The 17,734-nt window shown below is 42.0% G+C and overlaps 1 protein-coding gene across 1 annotated transcript in view; it reads left to right on the top strand.

Moving 5' to 3' along the window:
- The window catches only part of LOC126215175 (chymotrypsin-1-like), a 91,333-nt gene extending 73,859 nt beyond the window's left edge, over positions 1 to 17,474 (top strand). The window contains exons 4-7 of the mRNA XM_049941841.1: positions 2,198 to 2,333; positions 10,109 to 10,219; positions 11,469 to 11,609; positions 17,004 to 17,474. Coding sequence (XP_049797798.1) covers positions 2,198 to 2,333; positions 10,109 to 10,219; positions 11,469 to 11,609; positions 17,004 to 17,249 — 634 coding nt within the window. The 3' untranslated portion in view covers positions 17,250 to 17,474. The remainder of the gene's footprint in view (positions 1 to 2,197; positions 2,334 to 10,108; positions 10,220 to 11,468; positions 11,610 to 17,003) is intronic.
- The last annotated feature ends 260 nt before the right edge of the window (positions 17,475 to 17,734 follow it).

The following is a 17,734-nucleotide window of genomic DNA, read 5'->3' as shown; positions in this document are numbered from 1 at the left end:
GGGAAGTGTCCAGGCGTCTCAGAATGAACCAAAGCGATGTTGTTCGCACATGGAGGAGATACAGAGAGAGAGAGAGAGAGAGAGAGAGACAGGAACTGTCAATGACATGCCTCGCTCAGGTCACCCAAGGGCGACTACTGCAGTGGATGACCGCTACCTACGGATTATGGCTTTGAGAAACCCTGACAGCAACGCCACCGTGTTGAATAATGCTTTTCGTGCAGCCACAGGACATCGAGATAAGACTCACACTGCATGATGTGCTACTTTACTCCCGTCGTCCATGGTGAGGTCCATCTTTGCAACCACGATACCATACAGCGAGGTACAGATGGACCCAACAACATGCCGAAAGGACCACTCAGGATTGGCATGACATTCTCTTCACCGATGAGTGTCGTATATGGCTTCAACCACACAATCGGAGACGTGTTTGGAGGCAACCCGGTCAGGCTGAACGCCTTAGACACACTGTCCAGCGAGTGCAGCAAGGTGGAGGTTCCCTGCTGTTTTGGGGTAGCATTATGTGGGGCCGATGTACGCCGCTGGTGGTCACGGAAGCCGCCGTAACGGCTGTACGATACGTGAATGCCATCCTCCGACCGATAGTACAACCATATCAGCAGCATATTGGCGAGGCATTCGTCATCATAGACTACAATTCGCTCCCCTATCGTGCACATCATGTGAATGACTTCAATTTAACGACATTGCTTGACTAGAGTGGACAGCATGTTCTCTAGACATGAACCCTATCGAATATGCTTGAGATAGATTGGAAAGGGCTGTTTAAGGACGACATGACTCGCCAACCACTCTGAGGGATCTACGCCGAATCGCCGTTGAGGAGTGGGACAATCTGGACCAACAGTGCCTTGATGAACTTGTGAATAGTATGCCACGAGGAATACAGGCATGCATCAGTGCAAGAGGACGTGCTACTGGGCATTGGAGGTACTGGTGTGTACAGCAATCTGATGCACCACCTCTGAAGGTCTCGCTGTATGGTTGTACAATGTGTGGTTTTCATGAGCAATAAAAAGGGCAGAAATGATGTTTGTATTGATCTCTATTCCAATTTTCTGTAAAAGTTCCGGAACTCTCGGAACCGAGGTGATGCAAAACCTTTTTTGATGTGTGTCTGTCCACCCAAATGTTTATTCGAGTATCATGTGAAAATTCGAAGAAAATCGGTCGAGAACTTTTAGCGATTTTTAGAAACAAAATTATTCAACTCTTATCTCAATACAGGATGGTAAGAAACAGCCTGAAAATCTTGTAAGGGTTTTGCGGGATAGGCTGTGCTTAGAAATAACTGTTAAGAAAAAATTCCGTACGTTGCGCCGTTTCAGAGTTAATTATAATTGAAGTTGGCCAATCAGTTCGTTGCACGTGAAAATTAATGCAGCGTGACAAAGACAAAAAAACAAATGTGTTCTTCTTCTGGTTTCCTAAAACCGAACAGGAGAGCGATGCAAAAATTTTACGTGGAGATACTAAAAATCGAACCTGTTTTAAAGGCTTAGCAGTCTCGTGTGGTTTCATCTCCTCTATGAGAACGACTGACACTACTTATACCTGGCGGAATGCTTGAATTTTCACGCGCAACGTCCTGATTGGCTAAATTTCAATGCTACTTAAGTTGGAAATGGCACAATGTATCGAATGGTTTTCTCAACAGTTATTTCTCAACACAACCTACCCTGCAACACACTTTCGGGAGGACGACGGTTCAATCCCGTCTCCAGCCATCCTGATTTAGGTTTTCCGTGATTTCCCTAAATCGTTTCAGATAAATGCCGGGATGGTTCCTTTGAAAGGGCACGGCCGATTTCCTTCCCAATCCTTCCCTAACCCGAGCTTGCGCTCCGTCTCTAATGACCTCGTTGTCGACGGGACGTTAAACACTAACAACCACCACCACCACCACCACCCTTACAAGCTTTTCAGACTGTTTCTGACCATCCCTTTGCAGTAGCCTATAGATTAGCGTGGAGCCTCTTGAGGTTGACTAATTTTTTTGTCCAGTGTGTTTGCGAAGCTTTGATCACTAGAGTGACATGGATAGGATGCCCTCGCATGTTTTTTAAATAGAAGTGCAACAGAAAAAGTTTTTCGTGGAGTATTTCCCAATGAAATGTGAAAGCTGCGAAACCTACATTGCTCTGTAACATCCTAACGGGCATTTTGTCTCCAGGAGGCCGATTAACTTCTTACGGATAACTGTGGGGAGCTCAGACTACCAGAAAGCTACCAGCTACGATGTGGGCTACACATACACCCACTTCTACTTTGACACGCTTGGGCTGGACCACGACATCGCCGTCGTCCGGGTAAGTGCTGTATCCATCAACTCTACGACCTGTGGCCTTTACTTCTTATTAGTCGTGACATATTTTGTAGGGTATACTGAGGATTACGAATTTCGAAAGAAGAAAAAAACAAAAGCTTGTAAAATAGAAACACAGCAAAAGTAACTTAATAATATACTTCTACCACAGTCTAACATAACAGTTGCGACACTTCTCGATTTTGTTGCCTACTGCATCAGCAGCGCCCCAAGCGGCCAGTAAGCAAAACTGTTGAGTTCGGCGCGATCGTGAGAGCGAAATCGAATAGTAGTTCCCAGAACGAGATTTTCTCTCTGCAGCGGAGTGTGCGCTGATGTGAAACTTCCTGGCAGATTAACATTGTGTGCCGGACCGAGACTCGAATTCGGGACCTTTGCCTTTCGTGGGCTAATGCACTATAGACAGAGCTACCCAAGCATGACTCACGCCCTGTCCTCACAGCTTTACTTCCGCGAGTACCTCGCCGCCTAGCTTCCAAACTTCACACAAGCTCTCATGTGAAACTTGCAGAACTAGCACTCCTTGAAACATCCCTTAGGCTGTGGCAAAGCCATGTCTCCGCAATATCCTTTCTTTCAGGAGTGCTAGTTTTGCGAGTTTCGCAGGAGAGCTTCTGTGAAGTTTGCAAGGTAGGAGACGAGGTACTGGCGGAAGTAAAGCTGTGAGGACGGGGCTTGGGTAGCTTAGTTTGTGCCGGCATAGTAGCTCAGCGTGTTCAGTCAGAGGATTAGCTGCCCTCTGCAATAAAAAAAAAAAACTGAGTAAATGGATCAACGATGAACTTGAACAAGCGTCACGTGACGTCTGCTCCGAACAAATCCAACGACCAATAACGAGCAAAATGAGATAAATAATGGAAAAGAAAAAAAGTTGGTGGAGCACTTGCCCATGAAAGGCAAAGGTCCCGAGTTCGAGTCTCGGTCTGGCACACAGTTTTAATCTGCCAGGAAGTTTCGAATAGTAGTTTATAGTTTTGGTTTGTACAGCGGCTTTTTTTTTATATACAAAAGGGGGCGTCTGTAGCGCAGTAAATTGCAGTAACAACAAGAAGAAGACATCTCATCTCATCAGTCTATTTTTTTGGGTTTTCTAAGGACCCTGAGAGGTATAGAGGTATATATCATCATGTTGCTAAACTGTATCGTCAGGATTCGCTTGCAAACTACAAGTGTATTAATGATTAATGTTTCGTTTGAGAAACAGAAAATGGCTGGTGAATAGCAGACGAGAAGATCTTATGGAAAGGACCCTGTATACCTTTATAATAATGTAAGTTCTGTTCGCTATACTTCGAAGAAAACCAGTTCATGGATGCAGACAATAATAAACTCGTGTCGAATGTAGTACCCACACTGTTTGACATCCCATATACGCTACCTCAACTGACGATGAAGAGGAGGAAATTGCCACAAAGGTTCGACACTCCATCTAAAGCTGTAAGGCAGTTCTATGGCACAGAAGCAGCCAGTTCAACTTTCCATACTTCAGTGCCAGATTCATCTGAATCGTCAACACAGACCTGCTTTGACAATGAAGTAGTTAGATTTTAAGTGCAATTATTCGTGTCTTTCAAAAGTGTGTGAAGTGCCAGAATGTGCAAATCGCTAGACTTCGTGCAAAACTATTACGGGACAAGGAAAGTGTGTATCATTTTATGTACAGACAGCAACAGAAACTGTACCAGAAGGATCAAGTGGAGGAGGACAAACAAATTTCGAAGACTGTAGGATCCCGATATTTAAAATAAGATGTCCTTCACTTGCTGTTAAGCCAGATTAGCATGCCATTGAAGGAGTATAGTGCTGCAGGAGGGAAAGACGAAAATAAGCTGTTTGCTCTAAATTACAGCTCTCAGGCATACAGGCTTTGTCAGAATATTTTATGCTTCCATCAGGGCATACATTACAGAGGTATGTGGAAGACATCCATATAAAATTAGGAAAAGTGCACGTAGAGGTACACGCCTGTGCTTTTTACGTTTGAATCTGTGCGTTTATATTCCTTTGATATCAATGTGGTATGCTGCGGTTCTATAACGTCACAAGTACTTCTTCACGAATGTGTTGTATCTTGCCACTGGACTCTTGGTTTTTATCCCTATGTGGGCTTATTTTTGAATCACTTTTAGAAACATCTGTGTCTTCTGATATTAAACAAACTCTTGGAGGCGAAAAAGTAATTCAAATATTTGGTAAATCAACTAGGAAAGGGATGCAAAACAAACATTGTACTTACGACGCACTTGACATTCTCCTTTCTCGCCGCTTGGAGTGTCGCGAGTTTTACGTTAGACTGCGCTTCTACTAAGACTGAAACTACTACAGAAATTGTCATAAATAAAGGCAAATAAGCCGGCCAGATGGCCGAGCGGTTCCAGGCGCTACAATCCGGCACCTCGCGACCGCAACGGTCGCAGGTTCGAATCCTGCCTCCCTCGGGCATGGATGTGTGTGATGTCCTTAGGTTAGTTAGGTTTAAGTAGTTCTAAGTTCTAGGGGACTGATGATGACCTCAGGAGTTAAGTCCCATAGTGCTCAGAGCCATTTGAACCATTTTTGAAAGGCATAAAAATATTAAATAGCTACACATTAATAAAATTATAACACATAGTAACTCACTGTTACATGTTTTTGTGAATTAATTACTCTCTTTCTGGGCGTAAACATCGATACCACAAGATATGAATTCCTGCATTTCATTGAAGATTTCGCAATTGTCTTCTCTACAGCCAAAATCACCAAGTTAGACAGTCTGTCATTTGTCATTGAGTTGGGAAGGTAGCTTTAAGGGGACATTGTATGTGAAGTTCATTGCAATTTGACATTTTCTGTTTTCTGCTCCATAATGTACTTTGGACTTTCCTGAACATTTTGGTATATAATACATTAAAATCAGACAATTGTGAGACCTTCAAATACTATTTTGAATGTTGATGTGTGACTCAAATTTCGCGGCTATGCATATACTGCCAAAGTTGAGTTGTCATATCTTGGGAACTACACAGTTCAGAAGGCTGTGAATTGCTTTGTTTTGTGCCTACTGCTACGTTTCAAAAGTTGGCATTACGAATAAACAAATCAGTCCTTTTTTCTGATACTAGTTTTCGTTGAAAGCAGTGTGATTATTGGCTATTTTTTTAGTTAGCTAACTTCTATTGCTTTTTATGCGTAAATAAAATGACTAAGGGTAAAAATAACTGTGACAATTTAGAGAAGATGAAAAGAGCTACGTGAATCACTTTCTTTTATCGAATATCAACTGATGAAAAGCCAGTCATGCTTTGTGTCCACCTCCACTAAACACTTGGTGTGAATATAGGCAACCTGAATTTTCTGGCACCCTGCATGAATTTTCACATAAACATTCTCTTACTTTGGCAGTAATGCAGGCAATCAAACCTATTTACGGAGATTTGCAAACCCTGAGCTACTAAAGACGTGTTTACATGGGAAGACAGGGATGTCTGATGCTATAATAACTTTTAACGGTGGGAACTATGAAAGACTTAAGGTTCTGGAGACACTGAATGAGAGACAGACTATAGGCCAGGGCAATTCTAGTGCATGAAAGAGACAGAAATGTAAGTCTGTATAAGAATTTGTAATAAAAAAGTTTTAAACCTCAATATCTCTGAACTACATTTTTTGCAATAAATGACCCGTTTTCTATAAAAGTACTGATGGTAGAGACATGAAATTTTCACAGCATGCCAAGTGTGAGATTCAACACATATGGAACTAGAATAATTAAAATATCCTGAGTTGTTTTGCTTTTTTGTTCATTTATTTACAAAATTCTGTCAAAAAAAATGAGTGTCAGAAAAAAAAGATAACATGCTCCACAATACAATGTTGGTAATAATTCTAGTTCAGTGTATCTAGAAAGGTGTATTCAATAATTACGGAAAACTGTAAGTTGATATCTTAAAAAGTTTCCAAGTTAATGGGTCACAAAATTTGATAATTTAACATTGGCGGCATAGGACAGATGGCGGCATAGGACAGACAATGTCCCCTTAAACGCGTTTTAATGTACTCGCGCTTCTTTCGAGATATGCGGTGGTTCCTGGAATTGCAAGAACCAACGACAGTGATTTCACTCTTTGAGAGAACGTTTTTAGTCCATTGCTTATAAATAACAGATTTAAGGACGTCTTGAGGCTGTACACGTTTATCCTCACTGCTGTAAATAAACGTAAAGTTCTTCTTTCGGTTTTGCACTGCCAAAAAAGGATACATTTTAAGTAGTTTTTCAACTTTATGTATCAGGAACTTGTTTGGCCTACTATAACCTGAGAACTTTTTCTCATTTACAGGTTCTGTAAAATATGTTTTATGAAAGTTCTGGAATCCAGTTTCTATGTTTACTATTACTTTGTCAGTTATTTAGAATTTCTGAATACTTGCTTCTGTTTCATTAAAAATTAATTTCAGATATTCGTACCAGATTTATAAGGTTCTTCGCGTTTACTCTGCATTTCAGAATGATTTCCTCACATCTTAGTCTTTCAACAGCCTTAATGCAGTTTTCAATTTTGACCTTACAGCATCTTATGTTCGCAATTTTTCTTTGCTAGATGTCAAACGAGATACTTCTATATTGGAAAATCAAATTGTACAGCTGCCGTAGAAAAAGAAAAGTCTGACCATCCAGTATACTATATAGCCCAATTGCTTGGTTTAATGAATTATGATCCCACACTTCATTATTTATCACATCATTAACTGTTGCTCTCAGGTCTGTAAAGTGAAGAACAATAATTTTGTTCACCGCATGAATGAAAATTCCTCCTTCTTTCATGAGTGCTTGGTAGTTTAAATCCTCTTTCCCTCAGAAGTTCACTTGTGTTACTGGAACGGCTAAAAATGCGTGAAATGATTATAGATACGCCAGAAAAATTTTCACTTGCGTAATTTTTTACAATCATGGAGAAGTGCTAGATCCAACCAATGTAGATAGCATTGGATGAAGAGGGCTTGTTTTACAATAGAAAGAGCGCTATAATTTTTCCCTGCCATTGCACTGCAGCCGCCTTATGTTTGCTATGATAATTTGTTTTTATCAGAATTCCACGTGCTTAGCACTTGGAACAAAACAATGGCTATGCTTTGTACACTCCAGTCTTTGGATATGACTAAAACCCTACGAATCTCTCCTGTATCTCTCCTGTATTTCTCCTGATTCGTTATTCGCAAAACTAAGAGTTAGACTCATTTAACTTCTAGTTGAGACATGCATTGTTTTGTCGGCTTGTACTTATATTAAAGGACTATTTTATATTTCACTTGAAATATGGTCTGTAACCAACATGGGTAATACAAACTATTAATTCATTCTATGTGTCAAAAAAAAAGTGGTCTTAGAGAGACCGTAGTCAGTCCTTATTGTACCTACCTGATTGTTTTTAACAGCTGCTGTAATACGGGCAGTGATCAGGTGAGAACTGGTGTTTGCAACACAACAAAGCGATTGGCAAATAGGCACTTACGAAACTGTATCATGTAATGCAGAATACGTCCCATGGAAAATTTGCAAATGGTATTGTTTTGATTCATGACAATGGTCGACATCCTGTAAACAAGACAAGACAACTCTTATAGGGGTCTTGTTGCAGCCAGAATGAGCACCCACCATACAACACTTACCTTGCCCCTAACGCCTTCTATTTCCTTTAGCACCTGAAAATGTTTCATGGTAGTAAAAAAACTCTACAACAATGTGGAGCTCAAAGAACATATTGCTGTGGCAAGTGCCTACAGAATGGTGAGAACTACACTATTCGATCAAAAGTATCCAGGCGCCTATTAGTGAACATAAATACACTATGTAATCAAAAGTATCCGGACACCTGGCTGAAAATGACTTAAAAGTTCGTTGCGCCCTCCATCATTAATGCTGGTGTTGGCCCACCCTTAGCCATGGTGACAACTTCCAATCTCGCAGGCATACATTCAGTCAGGTGCTGGAAACTTTCTTGGGGAATGGCAGCCGATTCTTCACGGGGTGCTGCACTGAGGAGAGATATCAATGCCGATCGGTGAGGCCTAGCACGATGTCGGCGTTCCAAAACAACCCAAAGGTGTTCTATAGGATTCAGGTCAGGAATCTGTGCAGGCTCGTCCATTACAGGGCTGTTCTTGTCATGTAACCTCTCCACCACAGGCCGTACATTATGAACAGGTGCTCGATCGTGTTGAAAGATGCAATCGCCATCCCCAAATTGCTCTTCAACAGTGGGAAGCAAGAAGTTGCTTAAAACATCAGTGTATTCCTGTGCTGTGATAGTGCCATGCAAAACAACAAGGGGTGCAAGCCCCCTCCATGTAAAACACAACCACATCATAGCACCTCCACCTCCGAATGTTAGTGTTTGCACTACACACGTTGGCAGATGTTCACCAGGCATTCGCCACACCCACGCCTTGCAATCGGATCGCCACATTGTGTACCGTGATTCATCATTCCAGACAAGGTTTTTTCACTGTTCAATCGTCCAGCGTTTATGCTCCTCACACCAAGCACAATGCACCCAATATGAGAAACGTATGTTTTAGGGGTGTCCAGATACTTTTGATCACATAGTGTATGTAGTGTGACCACCCTTCACTTTTATAACAGCTCGACCTCTGCTGGGGACACTTTCAGTGAGATGTCTGTTGAGGAATGCCAGTCCATTCTTCCTCAAGAGCCAAAACCAGAGAAGGTAACGATGCTGGACGCTAGGGGACTGGAGCAAAGTTGACGTTCTAACTAATCCCAAAGGTGTTCCACTGGGCTCATGTTTGGACTTTGGCAAGCTAACCCATTTCAGGAATGTTATTGTCCACAAACTGTTATGACAGGGTTCCTTGTCATACAAGTACTGACACAGTCATCATATCAACACTGTTCCTCAGCTGTAAAATGTAAGGGGACCATATCCTAACCATGAAAAACACATCTGGACTCCTACACAACCTCCTCCATACTTGACTGTTGGGACTACACATGATGGCAGGTAACGTTCACTAGGCATTTCCAAAGTGAACCCTTCCATCAGACTGCCGCAGGGTGTAGCATGAAACATCACTCCAAATCATTTGTTTCCGGTCATCCAATGTCCAGCAGCATCAATCTTTACATCAGCTCGAGCTTCACTTATCAATGGTTACAGAAAGATATGGTTTATGGGAAGCTGCTTGACCATTGTACTCATTCTTTTTAGCTACCTGTGCATAGTCATGGTGCTATCTGGATCGCTGGTAGCACTTTGGAGCCAACGGGTGATTCTTTCTGCTGATTTCATGTTTTTTTTTTTTTTTAACCACTCTCCACAATGCTTGAGGGTCTCCTCTACAGGTGGTCTGCCAGATCGTGATTAAGCTGTGCTTGTCCTTTCACATTTCCGCTTGACAGACACATCACCAACAGTTGACTAAGGTCAGCGTTAGAAGAACTGATGGCTTTGCCAGTCAGGTGACATCCAATACTAGACCAAGTTCAAAATCACTAAATTCTCTTGAGTGATCCAGTCAGGTTAATGCTTCTCTGCTGACAATACAGTACTCTTCACCTCCTTTTATACTGACAGGTCCACCTCTCGTGACACCTGACGGTCAATGCTGCTTGCATAGGGGTGTACCTCTGATCAGATAGTGCATGTAGATATTTTAAGCCTTGTTTCTTTCTCTATAAATAGCTTTCTCTGCATCTGTACTTACTGTCTAGGAGCATCTCGTAATTAGAGTGGCAACTACATAGAGAACACTGTGTTGCAGCTGAAGAAGCCGATGAAGCTGGGGGAGAAAGTGCGGAGCATTCCACTGGCGACCAGCGCCCCAGCCCCGGGCACCGTCTGTCAGCTCAGTGGCTGGGGGTCCTGGGCTAACGTGAGTAGCGTTTCTCCTACCAACCCCTTCTCATCCCAACCCCTTCTCCTCGCTATACCTACTAACTTCACCTATCTAGTCACATATGCCATCCCCTTCTTCACACTTACCCACCCACAGACCTGCAACCAAATTTACAATCTTTTTATTTATTTTTTTCTTTGATCTCACTGTGTCTTCACGCAAATTTCAAGTGGTTTTCGCCTTTCATTATCATCCTGCTCCCTCAGATTTCATCTTTTTTCCTCTTACTTCATCTGTTTCATCCTTTTCGTGATTTTTCCCACTTGTTTGGGTATATTTTTCGAATTTTTTCGGACGTGTTTCTACGTTATTTATGTATTTTTACGCGTTTTTATCCTCCACCATGGATCCCTGCTCCATCCATCTGAGTCAATACAAAAAATGTTTCCTTATCCCTAGCCAGTACCCAGACCCACATACTGTTCCTTCATTGTTGCTTGGCTCTTGGAATCCTCCCAAATGGCTTTACCATCAAATTACTGCCACCCTTACTTCCACAATGACCTCCATCTGTTCGAAGTCCATCAATCCTTAATCTTCACCAACATATTACTGCAAAACTATATCAGTCAGTCCCAAACCTCCTTGCAATACCTTCTCACCATCTGTAAAATTCTCCTGCTGTGCAATCCCAAACTCCTGAATGACATATCACACATTGAAACCCTTGTCCTCCAGGAAGTAGAGCAACATGCACAATGCCACCTCAAAAAACTCTCCACCGTATACAGTTCATATTCCCATCTTGGACTACCACTAAAAAAAATTCAATCATCATGTTTAGTGACAGGTTATTGGTACACATTGATAAAAGCTACAGATCCATAACAGAACCTTGTAGCGCCCCCCCCCCCCCTCCGCCCTCCCCGCCTTACTACATCCCAATCAGATACAGACCGATTCCCTGTTTGTTGACACTCAGGAAAATCGTTCTGGTTCTAATTTTTCACATGAAATTTTCCATAGTTCAGCTTCTCTCATAATCACATAATATTCCAGTTATGTGCAAGTATAGCAAGCCCCACAAAATCAAATTTATTTGTTAGAAGAAATACTTCCTGTCTCCAACTGGTCATTCAATCCTGAAAGTGCCTCACTTTTGTTGATGCTCCATGTTATGCACTACATGGATATTAAGTCTAGTGTTCACCTTTGTCATATATGGCTCACAGCTATAGAACCACAGAATCTAATGTGTGTGAATTTTCTGTCTTTCCTGATTCAGCGAGGCGAAAACAATGCCACTACATTACGTCACATGGATGTTGTCGTGCAGACGCAGGACAAGTGTTTGGGCCCCAAGGACACTGATGTCACTACTCCACTCATCTGTGTGGCTCCAAAGAACGGTGATGTTTATACACATGTAAGTAGTTCAAATGTAGAATAATTACACTACATGGCAACAATTCTTTCCATTCCCAAAGTTGACAGTTTTGTTCACTGCTCCCAAGTAATTGTGTGATGACGCACATTGTGATACAGATACAGTACTTAATCTTAGGTGAAACATTCTGCTACGAATATTGCTCATGCAATCTGTAAGCTTCGAAACTGTGCCATTACAAAATGTATTCTCTTCAGTGGTTCATACCCGACCGAAATTTGTCGAAATTTAGTGAAGACGTATGAATATACAGGGTTTCTCAGAAGTGTATAAGGAGGGGCTCCAAACTCACAAGGGAGTGATTCGATCTGAAATGTTGAAACATGTCGTGAAATTTCTTAAACAGGAAAAATATACCAAAAGAAATGCTCTGCCGAAGCTTTAGCTGCTAAAATGGACTGCAAGTATTTTTAAAAATATGTTGAAAATGGCCAGATTTGTAGGCCTCAACCAGCTGGGAAAATGTGCACCCCTACTTGGAGCTATATCAGACTGCACATGTGCAACATGGCAGGCTTATACCTTGTAGTTGCCAGTGCACTGGTAAACAGATAACACGACACAACCAGATTGTAATTTGCAAAGTGAATTTCAGTTTCCGTTGATACTTTCTCTGACACAATTGTTCAGTTACTATTCACTTTGAATTTTCAACTCATTTAATAGCCATAATCATTAAGTTAAAGAGTATTATTGGTAAGAGTTGACAGTAGAGATGAATTAATATTAACTGTGTTATCTTGATATGTGCCTACTAATTTGCCTTTATACAGGTTCCAGTGTTTAGTAGTAATGTGGAATCCAGTAAATGCTCTCATTCTAAAGAGATGAAATGTACTTATCTGATCAGAATAGTCTGAACACCTATTAGTGGACAATGATATGGGATGTGTTCACCCTCCATCTTCATATTGCCTTGAACTCCGTGCAGAACACTTTCAATATGGTGTCTGATGTCTGTGGAGGAATTGCAGCCCATTCTTCCTCAAGAGCCAAAACCAGATAAAGTAGACGTTCGACACTGGGGTCTGGAGAAAAATCGACGTTATAACTCATCTCAAAAGTGTTTTATTGGGCGCATGTCAGCATTCTGGTCAGGCCATTCCATTTTAGGAACGTTGTTGTCCACAAACTGTTGCCTCAGAGATGCTGTTTTCTCACAAGTTGCACTGTCACGCTTATAAAAAACTGTCTACATCTACATTTATACTCCGCAAGCCACCCAACGGTGTATGGCGGAGGGCACTTTACGTGCCACTGTCATTACCTCCCTTTCCTGTTCCAGTCGCGTATGGTTCGCGGGAAAGCCTCCGTGCGCGCTCTAATCTCTCTAATTTTACATTCGTGATCTCCTCGGGAGGTATAAGTAGGGGGAAGCAATATATTCGATACCTCATCCAGAAAAGCACCCTCTCGAAACCTGGCGAGCAAGCTACACCGCGATGCAGAGCGCCTCTCTCGCAGAGTCTGCCACTTGAGTTTATTAAACATCTCCGGAACGCTATCACGCTTACCAAATAACCCTGTGACGAAACGCGCCGCTCTTCTTTGGATCTTCTCTATCTCCTCCGTCAACCCGATCTGGTACGGATCCCACACTGATGAGCAATACTCAAGTATAGGTCGAACGAGTGTTTTGTAAGCCACCTCCTTTGTTGATGGACTACATTTTCTAAGGACTCTCCCAATGAATCTCAACCTGGTACCCGCCTTACCAACAATTAATTTTATATGATCATTCCACTTCAAATCGTTCCGCACGCATACTCCCAGATATTTTACAGAAGTAACTGCTACCAGTGTTTGTTCCGTTATCATATATTCATACAATAAAGGATCCTTCTTTCTATGTATTCGCAATACATTACATTTGTCTATGTTAAGGGACAGTTGCCACTCCCTGCACCAAGTGCCTATCCGCTGCAAATCTTCCTGCATTTCGCTACAATTTTCTAACGCTGCAACTTCTCTGTATACTACAGCATCATCCGCGAAAAGCCGCATGGAACTTCCGACACTATCTACTAGGTCATTTATATATATTGTGAAAAGCAATGGTCCCATAACACTCCCCTGTGGCACGTCGGAGGTTACTTTAACGTCTGTAGACGTCTCTCCATTGATAACAACATGCTGTGTTCTGTTTGCTAAAAACTCTTCAATCCAGCCACACAGCTGGTGTGATATTCCGTAGGCTCTTACTTTGTTTATCAGGCGACAGTGCGGAACTGTATCGAACGCCTTCCGGAAGTCAAGGAAAATGGCACCTACCTGGGAGCCTGTATCTAATATTTTCTGGGTCTCATGAACAAATAAAGCGAGTTGGGTCTCACACGATCGTTGTTTCAGGAATCCATGTTGATTCCTACATAGTAGATTCTGGGTTTCCAAAAACGACATGATACTCGAGCAAAAAACATGTTCTAAAATTCTGCAACAGATCGACGTCAGAGATATAGGCCTACAGTTTTGCGCATCTGCTCGACAACCCTTCTTGAAAACTGGGACTACCTGTGCTCTTTTCCAATCACTTGGAACCCTCCGTTCCTCTAGAGACTTGCGGTACACGGCTGTTAGAAGGGGGGCAAGTTCTTTCGCGTACTCTGTGTAGAATCGAATTGGTATCCCGTCAGGTCCAGTGGACTTTCCTCTGTTGAGTGATTCCAGTTGCTTTTCTATTCCTTGGACACTTATTTCGATGTCAACCATTTTTTCGTTTGTGCGAGGATTTAGAGAAGGAACTGCAGTGCGGTCTTCCTCTGTGAAACAGCTTTGGAAAAAGGTGTTTAGTATTTCAGCTTTACGCGTGTCATCCTCTGTTTCAATGCCATCATCCCGGAGTGTCTGGATATGCTGTTTCGAGCCACTTACTGATTTAACGTAAGACCAGAACTTCCTAGGATTTTCTGTCAACCTAAGGACATCACAGTGTCTTCGAACTGTTACTCTGTTGGACACAATTCATAGAGCTGTAAAATTTGTTCATATTCTTAGCATTTCCTTAAGCGCAATAAGGGAACCACATCCTAACCATATCGTAACACTACCTCCTCCACCCTTCATGGTTGGTAATAAATATGACAGCAGATAACATTGTCCAGGCATTCACCTTCCATTGCAATGCCATAAATATAACATGATTCAGCACTCCAAACCACTTATTTCCAATCATCCACTGTCCAATGGTGTTGCTCTTTACAATACGACAAGTGTTGCATAACATTGACTACACAAACGTGTGGCTCACAAGGAACTGCCCAACCTTTGTAGCCCATACCAAAAAGGTTGCTACACGCAGTTGCTGCGCATTCTGCCTACTGGTAGCCATTTGGAACCTGTGAGTTATTCTTTCCGTCAAATACTTATAATTTGGTATAACAACCCTTCACAATACTCAAAGGTTCCTGTCCATCAATACGTGTAATCTTTCTGTTCTTGGTTTCGGTGTTGTTTCTTCAGGTTCAAAAATGGTTCAAATGGCTCTGAGCACTATGGGACTTAACATCTGAGGTCATCAGTCCCCTAGAACTTGGAACTACTTAAACCTAACTAACCTAAGGACATCACACACATCCATGCCCGAGGCAGGATTACAACCTGCGACCAGACTGAAGCGCCTAGAACCGCTCGGCCGCACCAGCCGGCATTTCTTCAGGTTTCCAATTCACAATCACATCACCAGCTGTCGACTTGAGCAGATTTGTAAGGGTCGTCCCTCATGTATTTGTTACTCGAGTGACATCCCATTATTAGTCAACGTTAAAACTCACTCAGCTTCTCTGAGCAACACATACTGCCTCTCCACTGACAACTCAATACTCCTTGTCTCCTTTTATACTGTTGGGTTCATGTGACATGACATGTGTTGGTCAATTCTGCATTGCAAAGAGGTGTTCAGATGCTTTCGATCAGATAGTGTAGGAAAGAACTTGATATGCAATAGAAATCACCTAATTCTTCTGAAGACGTATATATGCGTTATATACGTTCATTTCTTGCATATACATTGGAACGACATCAAAACTTTGTTAGAGCCTGTGAATATATTAGAAGAAATAGAAAATAACTCTCATGATTCCATCAATTGTGGTTCAGATACAGATTGTTGTGCCGATAAGAGCCTGGAACAAGAATACCTTCCTAGTCCAAAGAGAAGGTGTACTGTAGTAGCTTTTGGTGGAAAGGAAAAGGCTGTGAATGTTCGATGATGGAGTGATGAAATGCTTAAAGTTAAGCAGTTGTAAATCTGAACATGAATCGTACGAAAGGAAGAAATATTTGGCGCAGTAAGAATTATTTACTAAAAATGAAATGTGGTAAGTGTAAAAGAAAGACTGTTCGAAAGATATAAAACGGCTTGTGAGAGTCAATGCTCCAAGGAGCTCTACGAGACTGGCCCCTCCAAATCGCAAGTGACATGAATATTCCTTATTTCTTTGGCCGATTAAGGAGGGTCCAGAAATCTGCAGAATAGAAAGTCGTAAAATTGTTGAGTTTACATGTGATAAATGTGTAGAGGAGATGCCATTAATAGGAAGTACTATAGAGGAATTCGCAACTTATGTACAGACTAAGCTTGGTGCTCTCCCTGCAACTGCTGTTCATAGGTTTTGTGAAAAAAACGGAGTGGAAACAGTACTTCATCATTTTGAGGTGAAAAAAGAGAGAATCTTATCTCTCTTCAGGAATGGCAATGTAAATTAGCACCAAAAACAAAAAAGAAAAGTTTAGTTGCAAAAAATCTTGTAATCACTGTACCAAATTCTGAAATAATCGTAAAGACTAATGTTAAACATTTAATTTGAAACATCATCTTACTATCTGCAGAAAATAATTCATTGCTTGCTTGAACATAACACCACTTCTGTCTTAGGGGAGGAGGATAAAACGATTGGTGACATAATGCAGATACCACACCGAGCAATTGATGTGATTCAGCTTCTGATAAAAAAATATTTTTGACAGTGGAAAACCTTTTTTTAAGGAAATTGTCGAAAAATAAGATTTCCTCTTCGTCGTTTCAGATTTATCAGTGGAACAGCGCTCTCAAACTTGTTTGTATGTTATCGGTCGATGTCTCCATGTTTTATGAATTTGTGTAAGTATGCCTGGTAGTCAGCGCATTTGCAGAACAATTGTTGGGACCATTTCTGCCTGAATAAAGTAGGGATTACTGTGAAGTACTGAATGAATGCATAAACTTATCTTAATCACATACACTGTTATGTTAAAGTTATTACAGTCCAAATTAAAAATTTAACTTATGGATACCTCGCAATTTCAAGGAACAGAATTGCATACAACTAACTGGCTGCGGCAAAACTGATGCTAAAAGAAAAATAAAGGGGAACTAAAGTAACACTTTACACACAGGCTGACGACGGTGGACCACTGACTTGTTCCGGCCAGCTGGTGGGAGTCGTCATCAGGAACGGCCGCAACGGCCTCGGTGTCGCCGTCACGGATGTGTCGCTGTACACCGACTTCGTGGCGGAGTCGGTAGCGCACCCCGGGCGTGGCGCCTGGCCCTTCGTGTCGTCACTGCTGACAGGCATGGCTGAGGCGGGCACCTGCCTCGCCATCACTGCCCTGCTAGCGCGCATGTCCAGCGCCCGATGACGACACATCCCGGGCACTGCACCACTGGCAGGGGGTTGCACTGCTCGCTAACTGCTGCCTGTGTCCAGTGTCTGCAAAATGGACGAGAGAGAGAACGTGTCCTGCTCTCTGATGGGTAGCCACGTTAATTTTACTGGCTGTGAGAGAGACTCGGATTTTTTATCACATCGCTTTTCCCAATGTAAATGTGTATATAACGAATAAAGAAACTCATTTTTTAGAAAATGTGTTTATGAATCTACATCCATTCTCTACAAGCCACCTTATAGTGTTTGCCGTAACATGTATTGTGTACCATTGCCGTTTTGCTCGTTTTTCCTTTTCCAATCACTAGTGATGCGCAGGATGAGAATTTGTTGGTAAGATCCCATGTGAGCTCAAATCTCTCTAATTTTACTGTCATTGCCTTCTTGTGAGATATATGCTGGCGGGGAAAAATTAGTGTACCCTTTAAAGGTCTCCAATTCACCCAAGATTTATTGTGG

This window comes from Schistocerca nitens, chromosome 12 (genome assembly GCF_023898315.1).
Source record: "Schistocerca nitens isolate TAMUIC-IGC-003100 chromosome 12, iqSchNite1.1, whole genome shotgun sequence".
NCBI lineage: Eukaryota > Metazoa > Arthropoda > Insecta > Orthoptera > Acrididae > Schistocerca > Schistocerca nitens.
Note: the sequence above shows the minus strand (reverse complement) of the source record. Positions and strands in the feature narration are given on the sequence as shown.